This window comes from Balaenoptera borealis, assembly GCF_965194805.1.
Source record: "Balaenoptera borealis genome assembly, chromosome: 18".
Taxonomy (NCBI): Eukaryota; Metazoa; Chordata; class Mammalia; order Artiodactyla; family Balaenopteridae; genus Balaenoptera; species Balaenoptera borealis.
The window spans coordinates 79,152,425-79,167,012 of record NC_138877.1 but is presented as its reverse complement, the minus strand read 5'-3'; the positions used below and the strand labels follow the sequence as shown (position 1 = coordinate 79,167,012).

At 48.5% G+C, this 14,588-nt stretch overlaps 1 protein-coding gene across 2 annotated transcripts in view; it reads right to left on the bottom strand.

The window, feature by feature from the left end:
* The window catches only part of CUL4A (cullin 4A), a gene marked incomplete at its 5' end in the record, with an annotated part of 45,264 nt that extends 30,794 nt beyond the window's left edge, over positions 1-14,470 (bottom strand). Inside the window, 5 exons of one of the 2 annotated variants that reach the window (XM_082365846.1) lie at positions 1,055-1,128; positions 2,289-2,358; positions 4,245-4,348; positions 13,521-13,636; positions 14,317-14,470. In XM_082365846.1, coding sequence (XP_082221972.1) covers positions 1,055-1,128; positions 2,289-2,358; positions 4,245-4,348; positions 13,521-13,636; positions 14,317-14,470 — 518 coding nt within the window. The other variant, XM_082365847.1, reaches the window with a different exon arrangement.
* Positions 14,471-14,588: the final 118 nt, after the last annotated feature.

Sequence of the window (14,588 nt, the reverse complement as noted above, 5' to 3'; positions counted from 1 at the left end):
AGGGAAGCCTGCTGCGCCCAGGCGCGCCGAGGGAGGAGGAAGCCGCGGGCACATCCTGGCGGCTTTGCTGGAGCCTGAGCTGAGAGTGTGGCTTCAGAAGAAGGTCCTGCGGCGGCAGCCGCGCTGCCTCAGTTTCTCCATCTGGAGGACGGTCATCCCTCACGGAGCCGCGCTAAGGATGAAGTCCATCAGGAGGTGGTGAAGCCCTTAGGACAGAGCCCCGCACAGAGGAGGAGCTCTGTGACTTCCTGTCGTCAGCAGCTTTTCCAAACTGGTTGCTTCTCTGAGTAACGAAGATCTGTCCTGCAGACGTTCGTGGGTGTCTAGTAGGAGACGTGCAGGAGTCGGGGCTGAGAGGAGAGAGGAGCAGAGGGGACGTGGAATTCCGGAGAGGAGAGAGGGCCCCAGCCGCCCCATGCGTGGGTTACAGGAAACAAAGACAAGCGGTTTCCCGGTGGTAGAAGGAGAAATCGCACTGCCTTGGGTCAGAGTGAACGGACGGCCAGGAAGATAGAAAAGGAAGCGACTTTACAGAACGGCACTTAGAGGTGGCGAGAGGGCACAACATGCTGAATCGGGAGGGAACGTCCATGTGGGCACAGGCCAGGAGGACCGAGGGCGAGACCACAGACAGGCCCCGTCACCAAGGCTGAGCTGCTCGGGACGACGCTGGAAGTCGGGGACCAGGGACCCAGGGCAACGTGGGCACGGGGTTCCCGACTCAACACTGCCCCGAGCAGATGGACGCCAACGCCCTGTGCCCGCCGGTCAGCAGAGCACCGGGAGGCGCCATCAGAGGGTGACCGGCTCCCCAGCCTTTCCCAGAGCAGAGGTGGAAGAGGTGACAGAAACGGGCTTCACAAGGCACTTCCAGGCCCGCAGGAGAACGTGCTGGACTGGCGGCTGCCCCTCACGGTGACAGACGCTTCCGGGCCGAGAGCCACCGAGGGGCAGGCCTGTGTGCCAGCGACCCTGGCACGTGTCATCAAGTCAACCATCGGAGACACAGGTCAGCCGCAGCCTCCACCACAGACCAGGACCGGGGGACACTCACCAGATAGAAGGAAGCATGGAATTCTGAAGCACGTAAGTACGATCCAGAAACAGGAAGATACTTCTGATCATGATCTGCAGGGCAAGAGGAGGACTTGACTTATTTACGTACCTTACCAACAAAACATTCAACCCTAGCTGTCTCACATCTAACATGATTCTCAATGAAAAGATGTTTTTATCTTCAAGACCCTCATGATTGATTTTCCCCTGAATTTACACGTTCCCCTTGGTGTTTGCTTTTCATCTCTTTTATCCAGAAAATCTGACTGTAGGGGTTGTACAGCACTTTGTCTTGAAGATGCCTTTGAAATTCAGTCACTTCCTGACTGACGTGGGGAATCTCCTTAGGCTGGGAGATGCTCTAAGCTGAATTTTTCCAGCATTCCGGCTCATCACTTCGGCATGAGGCTCTCAGCCACGTGTGTGTACTCGACTTTACTCTGCAGGCTCACGTGGTGGGCGGTGGCCCCAGGGCTCTCTCTCAGCGAGCGCCCCAGACTGTGTCGTGGAGGTTTGCTTACACACCTAGAGAGAACCTTCCCGGCACATTCACCTGTTTCTACCTTCCCCCGGTGCCTGGCCCAAGAGAGACTCATTCGTTGTCGCCTACTCACCTCAGTCAGGAAACAAAAGAATTCAACCTAGTTAGGAAAGCTATTGATACTATCTTTTCTCTCACTTACATAATTTTCAGTCAGGTCACCCTGAAAACTCATATACATAAAATCAAATTAGAATCAATAGATCTACTAAGTCTAAGCCTGGTCATCTAGTTACAGTAAACTCATGGAATTCAGGCTTGATTCTCAGGCATAAACTGAGATCAAGGAAAACTTCAGAGACCCACGGGGAATCACAGGCACCATGAGTTACCTGTGCGGTCGGCCTGAAGGCCAAGCTCGCAGCCAGCCCCACCCCAGAAGAGCAGACTGTCCCCACTCTTCTCCACCCACTGTCCAGCTCTGTCGGAGCTGGATGGCAGCATATGACCTGAACAGAACTCCCCATCCCAGCTCCCAACCGGGCCCCGCCTTCCTTGGGGGTTGAGGGAAGATGGATGGAGCCACGCTTTTGTTAAAAAAGAAAAACAAACAACACAGCTGGATGCAAAGGGGCACATACTCCCAGCTACTCAGATCTGCCTTCCGCCCAGCTGAGCCAGAGGCTGGAGGAAAAGCCCCACGAGGGCGTGTGCACTGAGACCCCCTCAGGGAGCGTGTCAGCAGGCTTACCATTTGTCTGCAGTGATCCTGCCAGCATGTGTTAATCTTCTTTAAAAACAAAACACTATCTAGTGAGTCTGTGCAGACCTGCTAAGGAAAACTTCAGAAACACCGGCCAATTTACTTATTGCAATTTTAACCCCTTACTTTCTGCTCTCTTCGCCTCCGAATAGTACATGTTATTTAGTAATCAGGATATTGAAAGGGCAGAAGCTCAGAAACCACACACGTGGTTTCCAGCCTCCGTGTCTCCCTGCCTACCTGTGATGAACCTGCCTGCACTCACCGTCCTCCATCTCTTCCTGCCCCTCCCCGTTTCCCTTTCACCCCACTGCCCGTTGCGGCTTCGTGGGCTGGGGGGTGGACCAAAGGCCCCGCCCAGAGGGCAGCTCTGGAGATGCTGTCCCCGAGGCGAGGAAGCCAGTCACTGTGAACAGCACCGGGGGACGGGCAGACGGAGGACAAGGGCTGAGCGTCAACTGTCACTTCCGGTCTCACAGAGACGGACGTCACGCCTCATCCGTGCACCACGTGCACGACCTGACTCTCAGGATGCTGTTTACAGCAAAAGACACCCGGTGCGGGCTCCCAGGGCAAACCTTGCCAAGCACCCGGGCACTGCGTGCACGGATTCATCGAAGCCCCACGGTCACGACGTCTACACCGCCTACGGCCCACACAGCACCCTCACACCCAGCCACATGGCGCACCGTCACACCCTTTGCACGGGTGCGCAGGCAGCTGGCGGAGGCAAGGACCCGGCCTCCCGGGCCTCAGCCCTGCTCCAGCCTGTCTCAGCTCCGCGGCACCGGACGCGGCACCGGACACAGGCACACCCCTCAGCGCCGCCCCTCGGCCGAGGTGCAGCAGGCACAGGGCTCGGCGCGGCTGCGAGGTGACGTGCGACGTTCTGAGCACGGAGAGAGGAGGCAACACAGAGCAGCCCGTTTCTGGTGTGTGAAATCGGAAGGCGCTGGGGTCCTCAGCGGCAGGAGGCCCGGCGGGGGTGGGGGCCGCTGGGAGGGGCAGGGGCTGGGGGCGCACTGACCACAGCCACAGGGGTCCCAGCCAAGCGCCTCACTCACTTTCTCGAGGGTCCGCTCCTAACTTAAAAACAGAGCGAGTCACAGCACAGACCGAATAGCTGAACGGTTAACAAGTAATTCTGGAAGAACTATTACAACTGCTCACAATTATAATGGCTCACAGTATCAGACCTTCCACGAACAGTCTGAAAAGGCCTGCGTCGTAAGCACACGTAGGCAGGTGCCACCTCGGCAGCGGCCCGGCAGCTCCGGTGCCCAGTGCCGAGCCGAGGCGCTCACCACGTGGCGGCACCCTGACCGGTCTCCGTGGCCAGCGGGGGCCCGAAGGCAAGGCTGCACAGGGTCAAGCCCACGCCAGCCAACCTGAGGTGCTGGGAGGCCGGGGGCTGCGGCCAGGTGGGGCCCCACCCGGGGCAAGGCTTCGTCGGGACCAAATATCCGGCGTGATCTGGGCCGGCGAGGCCCGGAGCCGAGAGCCACCGAGCCCACCGCGAGCCGACCTGCAGAGCGTGAGCCAACGGGCCGGGGTTGGTTCACGTGGCCAACTTTGTGGGAATTGGTTATAATCACAGAAAACTAACACAGACTTTTAAAAAACAAGAATAAAGAATAGCAGCACTCAAACCTTAAGATGTTTTTCAGAACTCTTCCTAAATACTCCAAAACAGACTAGATAAATGGACACTCTGACTTTAATCAGATCAGCCAAGTAATTTAAACAGTAAAAACTCCACCTAAAAAAATCTGTTACGTTGGGTTGTATGATACAAATGTAAGGTTTTGTTTCTATAAATAAAAGAGAATTTTAAAAGCTTTTGCTTTAATATTAAGGATACTCATTAGTTCTTTATCCTATTAATGTTCAGTTTCAAAATACTTAGGTAATAAATAGGAACTTCACAAGCCAAAAAAAGGATATTCTCTAAACTGAAGGATTTGTGCTTGGACGTGGCCTTCACAGACCTGGCGCAGCTGCTGGTAGAGCACTGGGGAAACTTTGTGAGAACAAAGATTTTCAACAGCCTGAAAACAAAAGAGATAAATGAGTTATTCACTGTGAACGACAAATTTGTTCTTTAAAAGCAACCCATCTGTACAAACAGCTCTAATCGTAACAAAGCCACGCCCACCACTTACGTAATCCACAAATAAGTTATCATGGTCAAGGGCAATTATCGCTGGAACGCCAGAATCCAGTAAAAGTTTGGCAAAAATGGTCCGTAACAACAGTGAACCTGGAGTGCAGATGGGACGGCGCCGCGCTGACAGCCCCAGGACACCCAGGCCCCAGGTGGGCCCGCCCCAGTCTGGGCTTCTCATGATACTCGGAAGCTTCCCTCTTCAACAGCCTCTCAAGCTGGCTGCACACCGTCCCCCGAGGACTCAAAAGCAGCTTGAGCCCCCCCCCCCCCGGCCTGTGTCTGGATGACTCCTTGGTCTGAGGTGGAGCCACAGGAAGGTGTGTGAGTTGACCCTGACGATCACCAATGTGAAACCAGAGCCAGAAATCCCTGCTCCAAACCCTGGTGACCACCCTCCAGTGGGGGGAGAACGACACGAATTCCAGTTCCTTTCACGCTCATGAGTTTGATGATTCTGTCCCAAATAAGCTGAAGGAACACGGGCCAAGTCTGCCTCAAATTAATGAAGAAACAAGGTTTTGAGGCAGAAATATTTTTCATTAGCTGTTTTGATCCACATCAAAGGAATAATGCTTGTATGTTCTTACCAGTTCCAATAAAATTTTCTTTCAAATCTCATGTACAAAATCAGCATCTGATTCAATTCAAATACGAAATATTGTAAACAGAAATGTAGTTTTTCTACTGCCTATTTTTGAACTATTTTAAAATATATGGGGGATATACAGAATGGAGACACTTCGGAATCTTAACTCAAATACTATATTCCCGAGGGGAAAAAAGGGCAACTTAAATTTTTGTAGATATTAAGAAAATAATTATGTAAAGAAATATATAATACATAAAACACATGCATATTTATAAAAGGTCAAAGAGAACATGGACTAATAACAATAATTAAGAGACTAAAAATACCTTTCCCTTACATTCTGCCTTACTTAGAACAAGGGATCCCCATCCACATTTTGTTTTTACATCCTTCAATGCCTTTCCCAAAAGCTTCATGTTTTTATAATTCAGTCCAAGATCCACTGTCTCTTTCTTAAAAAAAAACCAAGATACCCTCCTAACAAAGGCCTTTGCAGCAGTAGTTAATCATTACAAACAATTATTACCAAGTAAATTTTTAATATAATATATGAAGAAAACATTTTTCTTTGGTAAAAATCAAGATAAGCTTAGTGGTACGTGTCCTTCATAAAAGGACATCTTAGAACCATTTTCTGAATGCTCCGATTCCTGAACCAGGTGTCAATGTCCTCAAAACAATCGTTTCCCAGTTGTGACTTTTTTGGTTGAATGCTAGAGCCAACTCTCCCTCGTATATATATGTCCTGTTGAGCACATGCTTACTATTTACGTGAAGCCCACTGAGATTTCTTTTTTGAGAATCTGGAGGCCTCTTAAAACCACCAGCCAAGCCCTGGGGCACCCAGGCGTGCTGGGGGCGCCGTCACCTCTCGGGTCTTTGCTGAGTCACTGCTGGCGTCTTCATGTTACAGGCACCTTGTCACCGGCTCGCTCCCCGCGGGGGGGCAGGGACGCCGCAGGCTCTTTGGGGCTGCAGGAGCGGCCCAACACAGGAGGCCCTCCCCAGAACACGTTCAGGAGATTCAGCCACACTTGGACGCTTAGAAATGCCTCCTCGTGGTGTACGAAGCACCTCACGTGACCGGAACCGGTACTGGCACCGAGCACACCTCTGGATCCAGGCATTGGAGGAGGGGAGCGGCAGGACCTGGGCCCTCCGAGCACTGGGACACAGAGGTTTTCCTCACACCAGCGCAGCCGAGTGGAAACACCTGCTCGCCCCAGCCTCCCAGCCCTGCCACCACGCCCGCTCTGCACACGCTTATCTGTCTCAGGACAGACCAGTGTCCCAGCGAAACACCCATGCCTGCGAGGGCGCGCCCCTCCGTGGGGATCCCCGCCAGGGCCTTGAGGGAGCAAAACAGCCACGCGGCACCGGCAACGACACGCTTCGGGCGCCAGTAGCTACGGCGACAGCTGCCGTCAGGGCGGAGCGGGACGTTTCAGAGTGAGAAACCGTAAGGGAAAGAGCAGGCAAGTACTCTGAGTTACTTAGGTAAATGAAGGGGAAAAAGGAAAAACAAAGCCCCGCCCCCACGCCCGGGGAAACCACGCCCCCGTGGACTATCCCGAGGACCGACGAGCGGCTTCCTGCAGCAGCCGGCCCGGGGGGCCCAGGGTTACCCTACTCGGTGGCAGGCCCGTCTAAACGCGACAAGCACACCACACAGGAGAAGCCGCCACCAGGACTGCGGTTCCCACCCACAAGAAACAAGCAAAGGGCAACGTAAAAAGGAGACAAGGACTTGGGCCTGAGCGTGGGACGAAGAATGGAGGGGGGGCGGTGTCCCAGGAAGACGTCCACCCTCCCGGCCCCCGTTGCGAATGCCGGACGTGATGCCCTCGTACAAATGACTGATTTCGCTGAGTGACCAAAGCCGCTGAATTAACAAAATCCTTCCTATTAGGCCTAAGATATTTGAACCTGAATATTCTCTGTTTTTGAATAACTTATGCATTGAATTCACTCTTGATTAATTTACATTCTCAAATTGGTCCATCAAATAAAGTGTCTACTTGTTTCCCATTTTCTGGGCTTCCTCACCCGCTTGCATCACTTTCACCCACCCTATTAATCCGTCAGGACCTGACTCCACTCCATTCTCCTTCACCGAGCTCTCACCAGGCACAGGGTTTCCTGGAGACATTTACCCCGTGACTCAAGGTCAGCAGCACAGCTTTTCTCAAGCGCCAAGTTCTGTGACAGGTTTGATTCTGTGCATCAAAACTAGTCTGAAATCCATAGAAATCAGACTTGTGGTTGCCGAGGGGGAGGGGGGAGGGAGAGGGATGCACTGGGAGTCTGGGGTTGGTAGATGCAAACTACCACATTTACAATGGATAAACAACAAGGTCCTACTGTATAACACAGGGAACTATATCCCATCTCTTGGGACAAATGGTAATGGAAAAGCGTATTTAAAAAAGAATATCTCTATGTGTATAACTGAGTCACTGCTGTACAGCAGAGATTGCCACAACATTGTAAATCAACTGTTCTTCAATAATTAAAAAAAGCCAAAAACAAAACAAACACAAAACTAGTCTGAAATCAACAACATAGCCTTTCCCGAAACCATTCTTGAAAATGTAGTCTTCTGTCTTCTGTTGCCTCATTGAGATGACAAGTAGGACTAAAACATATAGACCTAAGACACACAAGATATACTTTCTTCAGCAAGCTGAGATTTCAGATCTAAATTCAGAAAAGATCTATGCACTCAAAATCTCCTCCTCCTCGCGTTACAATAAGAGAATGACTCTCAGCTGGATGTGTATCTACTAAGACTTTTTCACGTAATCTGAATATCCCTTTCTAGCTAACAGAAACAAAGTAACTAAGAAACTGCAGGTAGGCGGTGCAGACAGGCTGGAGTTGACCTTTCCCTCCACCGAGGCCTCCTCAGACCTGGCACGGGGAGATGCCAGACCCCACTTTTGGGAAACTGATCAACATCAAAACAAGAAGTTCTCCCTCAAATAATCCTGAAAACCTCCTCAAAAACAAACAAACAAAAAGCCTTTCCAGCTTTGGTGAGAACTGTTCCTTGCACATAAGATTCTTTGGCAAATTATATACCACACCACCTCAGCAGAAACTCAGGCTTTATTCTGAAACACCAGGTCCAGTGCACTGTCCACTCTACTGGAGACCAGGATAGTCTCACCGTGACATCACTTACTATCTCCACCCCATTCGCTCCACAAGATGTGAGCGGCTCACTCTGCAGAGATGTACTTAGACTTGCTAGAACTTCTGAGTGACCAGGCGCCCGCCCACGCACCTGCGACCAAAAGCCCATCCACTGCCCCCCACACGGGCCCTCCTGAGACGTCCCCTGGAATGAGTGCCACTTTGGGGGTAAGCAGCCCTAGCCCTCAGGGTCTCACATACACCCACACGGACACCCACGATACCCAGGGCATCTGGAAACACTGTTTACAATAATATCTATGGTGACTATTATGAAACACATCCTGGGTAAAAGGTCCAGCAAAGTCATTCTACTAAGAAAACTGATGGGCAATTGATACCAGACAGTCAAATCTCCAGGGAAAGAGCAATAATGAACCCTAGCTGGAAGACATAATATTTCATTAAATCAAAAGCCTCTGAGTCTGGGCACTCGGTGGGACTCTTGCTCCTGGTCCAGACGAAGTAAAGGAAGCGGACTCAGCCTTCGCTGAAATAATACACGAAGCAGCAGTTTCCGAAGCGCTGCACGTTGGGCTCTGAGAGGTCGTGGCCTTGGCAGACAGGAGAGAGACAAGCACCAACCACTCTGGCCTCTGGCATCCAGCGTCCAGGCCACAGAGCAGTCGCCCCGGGCCGAGGCCTGAGTCTGCAGGGCGAAGGCCCCGAGGGGAGGTGACCTCAGGTCCAATTCCAGTGCTCAGCAGAGGGCTGTCCAGCACGTATGTGGGAGGAGACCGCCGAGGTGAGGGGAAGAACCCCCGAGAGTTTAGAGACCTTGGGCTCTGGTGCTCACACACTTCCCACCAGCCAGGCGGGAACACAGCAGGACGCCAGGCAGAGGATTCAGGAAGGTTTGTCTCAGCAGCAGGGCAATTAGCCCTGGACGAAACACTGCTCTAGTCCTGCCTAGCAACGCTGAAAGGCAACAGTCTGAAAGGTCAAACTGATTCTAAATAATTTAACCAAGTCTGGAACAAAGCTCAAGAATATTCAAAGAAATACAAAAGCATTTACCACACAAGTCAAAATTCACAATGTCTGGCATCCAATCAAAGCTATCAAACATGCAAAGAAGTAGGAAAACAACCTTTACTGGGGAGAAAAATCAGTCAGTCAAAGCAACCTGGAATTGACAGAATCAGCAGACAAGGACATAAAAGAGCTATAACTGTGTTCCACACGTTAGAGAAAGTTAAGCAAAGAGAAGATACAAAAAAAGATTCAAATTGAACAGCTAGAGAGGAAAACAATGCAGAGGTGAAAATTATACCAGATGGTATTAGTGGCAGATTAGACATTGCAGAAGATGAGTGAACTTAAAGAAATGGATAAACTGAATAGTTCTATATCTACTAATGACATTTGTAGTTGAAAATCTTTCCACAAAGAAAGCCAAGATGGCTTCACCGGGGAATTCTCTCAAACATTTAAGAAAAAAATAATACCAATTCTGGACTTCCCTGGTGGTGCAGTGGTTAAGAATCCACCTGCCAATGCAGGGAACACGGGTTCAAGCTCTGGTCCGGGAAGATCCCACGTGCCGCACAGCAACTAAGCCCGTGCACCACAACTACTGAGCCTGCGCTCTGGAGCCCATGAGCCACGCCCGCGTGTGCCACAACTACTGAGCCTGTGCTCTAGAGCCTGCGAGCCACAACTACTGAGCCCAAGTGTCACAACTACTGAAGCCCATGCGCCTACAGCCTGTGCTCCACAACAAGAGAAGCCATCGCAATGAGAAGCCCACACACCGCAACGAAGACCCAACACAGCCAAAAACAGATAAATACATTTATTTAAAAAAAAACAAAAAAGAAATAATACCAATTCCATATAAAGTCTTCTAGACAATGAAAAGAAGAGAACATTTCCAACTCACTTTATGAGGCCAGCATTACTCTGATACTAAAACTAGACACAGACATTACACGAGAATAATACAATATCCTTTGTGATCACAGATGCAAAAATTAACAAAATGTCAGCAAACTGAGTCCAACAGTACATAAAAAAGATAATACATCATGACCAAGTAGGATTTATACCAGAATGAAAGACCGGTTTAACATTTGAAAAATCAATCCATGTAATTAACGAACTAAAAAACAAAAATCACATGACCATCTCAACAGTCACAGAAGAATTTGTCAAAATCCAACATGTATTTCTGATAAAAACTCTCAACAACCTAGGAACAGAAAGGAACTTCCTCAACCTGATAATGGGCATTTTTGAAAAACCCACAGCTAGCATCGTATGGTGTTCAATGATGAAAGGCTGAAAGCTTTCTCCCCTAAGACCAGGAACAAAACAAGGATGTCTGCTTTTTCCGTTTCTATTAACCATCGTACTAATCACCAGAGGTTCTATACAGTGCAATGAGGCAAGAAAGGAAATAAAAGGCATGCAGATTAGAAAGGGAGAAGTAAAGTTATCTCTGTGTATAGGCGACATGATTGTCTACACAGAAAATCCAATGGGATCTACAAAAAAGCTACTAGAGATAAGAGCGGTTAGCAAGACAGCAATATACAAGATCAATATATAAACATGAGTTGTATTTTTATGTACTATCAACAACCAGAAATTAAAATTTATACTACCTTTTACAATACCATAAAAATATGAAATGCTTTAGGGATAAATTTCACAAAAGATGTACAAGACCCGCACAGCAGAACTAGAAAACATTGCTGAGACCTCACTAAGCGAGAGCTGTCCCCTGTGGTCAACTGGGGGGTTCAGTGTTGTCAAGATAGCAGCTCTCCCCACGCTCACCTACAATTACACATAATCCAAACCAAAATCCTAGGAGGCTTTTTTGCAGAAATTGGCAAACAGATTCTAAAATTCTTATGGAAATATAATGGACCTAGAACACCCAAAACAAGTTTACCCAAAAAAGGATAAAGCTGCAGGGCCAGCGCTCCAGACTTGGAGACTTAGGACACCCACACTCACAGGGGCAAGGACGTCTGACAAAGGAGCGAAGGCAGTTTGCTGGGGAAGACAGACACCTCAACACACGGCACTGGACCAACTGGACCTCCACAGGGAAGACAGTGAACTTGGATTTACACCTCACAGCAAATACAAAAATTCACCTCAAAACAGATAACAGACCTAAATGTAAAACCTAAAACGCTAAAAGAAGGAAATACAAGGGAAAATCTTTACCACCTTAGATTAGGCAGAGACTTCTCAGAGAGACACTGAAAGCACAGTCCACAAAAGACCAAACTGATGCAAAGACTTCATCGAAATGTAAAACGTCTGCTCTCTGAAAGCCATAGATAAGGGGATCAGAAGACAAGCTGCAAACTGGGAGAACATATTTGCAGGGCAAATACCTGGTACAGGATGCACGCTCAGAACACATGATAAACTCAAACACTCGATAATAAGGAAATAAACACCACCATAAAAAATGAGCAGAAGATTTGAACACACGCTTCATTAAAGAAGGTGTATGGAATGGCAACGGGCACAAGAGAAGATACTTAATATCGTTAGGGAAATGCAAATTAAAACCGTAGTGAAATTCCACTACTCACCTACTAGAATAGCAAAAATTAAAAAGACTGACGATACCCAATGTCAGCAAGGACACGGAGCCGCTGGAACGCTCACACACCACTGGCAGAGGCAAAATGGTGAAGCCATTTTGAAAAAGTTAGGAAATGTCTTGTAAAGTTAAATACACACTTTCCATTTTACTCTGAGAACCTACTTCTAGATGTTTATCCGAGAGAAATGTGAATTTTTGTCCACAAAAGTTAGGAAATGTCTTGTAAAGTTAAATTCACTTTCCATTTTACTCTGAGAACCTACTTCTAGATGTTCATACGAGAGAAATGAGAATTTTTGTCCACACGAAGACTTACCCATGAATGTCTGCAGCAGCTTTATTCATAACAACCCAAAACTAGACACCCAGACGTCCATTACCTCAGGATAACTAACTGGTGGTCCCAGAGTACTCAGCGACAAAGAAACAGATTATTGTCAGGACGCATGCACGCGCCTAACTCACAAGCCCTACCCTAAGCAAAAGGAGCGAGGCACAATTGCACGGTTCCACTGACATGAGATTCTAGAGATGGCAAAACATACCGACACAAGGCACATCAGTGACTGCCAAGGACTGGGGGTTAGGGCACAGGACAGGACCCACTGCAAAGGGGCCTCAGGGAACTTTTCAGGGTGACAGAAACATTCTGTATCTTGTGTGGTGGTTATACAATTGGATACATTTGTTAAAACTTGTTGAAGTACATATTTTTCACTGTAATTAAGTCAATTAAACAATACAGTAACCTCACACAAACTTAAGACGAAGAAGGGACAGGTGTCCATCGACTGTCAATGGTAGTCTTCTTTGGGTGGTAGGAATATAGGTGATTTTTATTTTCTTCTTTGTACTTTTTGTAGTTTGCATAATTTTTATAACGTAATCACTTATGTAAACAGAAAAAAATTTTTTAACTTAAGTCTCTTAGTAGAAATTGTGCTATCAAATTACCTAAAATGTAGATAATATTAGACTAGTTAGCGAATGTCATTCTTTAAAAACAAGATATCAAGAAAACCAGTCTGTGTGTAACTGAAATATCCCAACAGTGAAACGTACTTTTGATCACTTCTTCTGGTGTTAGAAAAGGAACATCGTTATCTCAAATTAAATGTAACAAAACCAGTCTGCACATTTTAACTGTAACAATTAATCACAAAACACAATGAAAAGGGGAAAATCCACATTAACAAGTCAAACTGTAATAAGATTTTCATATATAACATAATGTAATTATAATAATAGTTTGCTGCATATTTGGAAAATATTAAAAGTCATGTGACTCTTAGAAACGCATTTCTCTCCTGTAATGGGTTAACTTTAAATACCCTTCTAGACAGCTGAGGCCTGAAAATGAAATAAAAATCCCACAACCACCAAAAACGGAAAACCCTCCTCGACTTGGAACACGCTGCCACAGAACTCCTACTGTTCTTGTTGCAGGCAGAGTCGATTTCTATTATCCCCTTCATTACTGACTCTGAAACAACACCGAGAAGCACAAAATCCACGTCTGGGTCACATTTCACTGGAGTTGGATAATTGTGCTATTTAGACACTATAAGAAACAATCAGGTAAGTGAAAAACCGGACCCTGGCCCCCTCAGGTCTTAAAGTTCTCCCTAAGAAAACTGCGCGTTTACAACTCAGTGAGAATTCTAACAAGCTCTGCTTTTTGCACATGTGGAGCCTTACCTGGTAGAGCTCTTCCAGGTTATATCTGATGGAGGTACTACTTTGTATGGCTTTCACTGCTTCATGAAGTTTCTGCCAGGTGTCCTGAGTGTAGTTATCAGGCAATTTAGGTCTGTCTGTAAATGCAGATGGAGTCAGTGGGCAATGGCATCCATGCTAAGAGTCACACATCTTTAAAAAACTATTCCACAAAAAAAGTACTTAAAATACACATAGGTGAGGAACGCAAAAATTAGGTTTTCCCAATGCAAGTACCATATTTATAAATTTCTTGGGTTACAGATTATGCAACCATCCCATCCTCGATTGGCTAAACAAATACGTCTAGTACTGATACTTAGGATAAGCACACGTAGGAATCCTACAAATCGTACAGTATTCCTTTACGTAACAAGTGGGTTTCACAAACGTATAAACGTGGAATAGTTAAGCTCTCTACAACATTTAAAGTCGACTGAAACGACTCCAAGCTGGGAGGAAGGTGAAGAATAAGCTTGTAACTGGTGTGTCTGCATCGAAGACGCCTGCTCTGAGACAGTGACAGCGACAGAGCTGGTGAGAAGTGGAGCAAGTAATTAAATTACATCACGAAGAGCTTCAGTCCTGCTACTCGGTCCGGCTCGGTCGTGCGAACCGGGACACCTGAGTTACCTGGCGTCACTCAATGCCATTGGACCAACTGTACAGACCAAGGGGAAGCCGCCGCCGGCCCGCGCCGCCCCGCCGACGTCGCAGCCCGAGCGGCCGAGGGGAGGGACCCCAGCCCCGCCCGCCCGCCCGCCCGCCCCGCACCCACCTCGGAAATTCTTGATCACAAGCTTCTTGGAGCCGCCGGCGGCCCCGGGCTTGGAGGTGACGGCGGCCGCGGCGAGGGACGCGGGCTTGGTGAGGCCGTTGGTGTGTCCGACAAGCGCCGAAAAGCTGCCCTTCCGAGGGCTCTCGTCGGCCATGGCCGCGGCCGCAGAGCCCCGCCCGCCGCCCGCCCGGCCTCCGCCTCGGCCTCGGCCTCGGTCTCCGCCGCCCGGCCTCGCCCTCCCTCCGCTGCGCTCCCTCAGCCCCGCCCGGCCC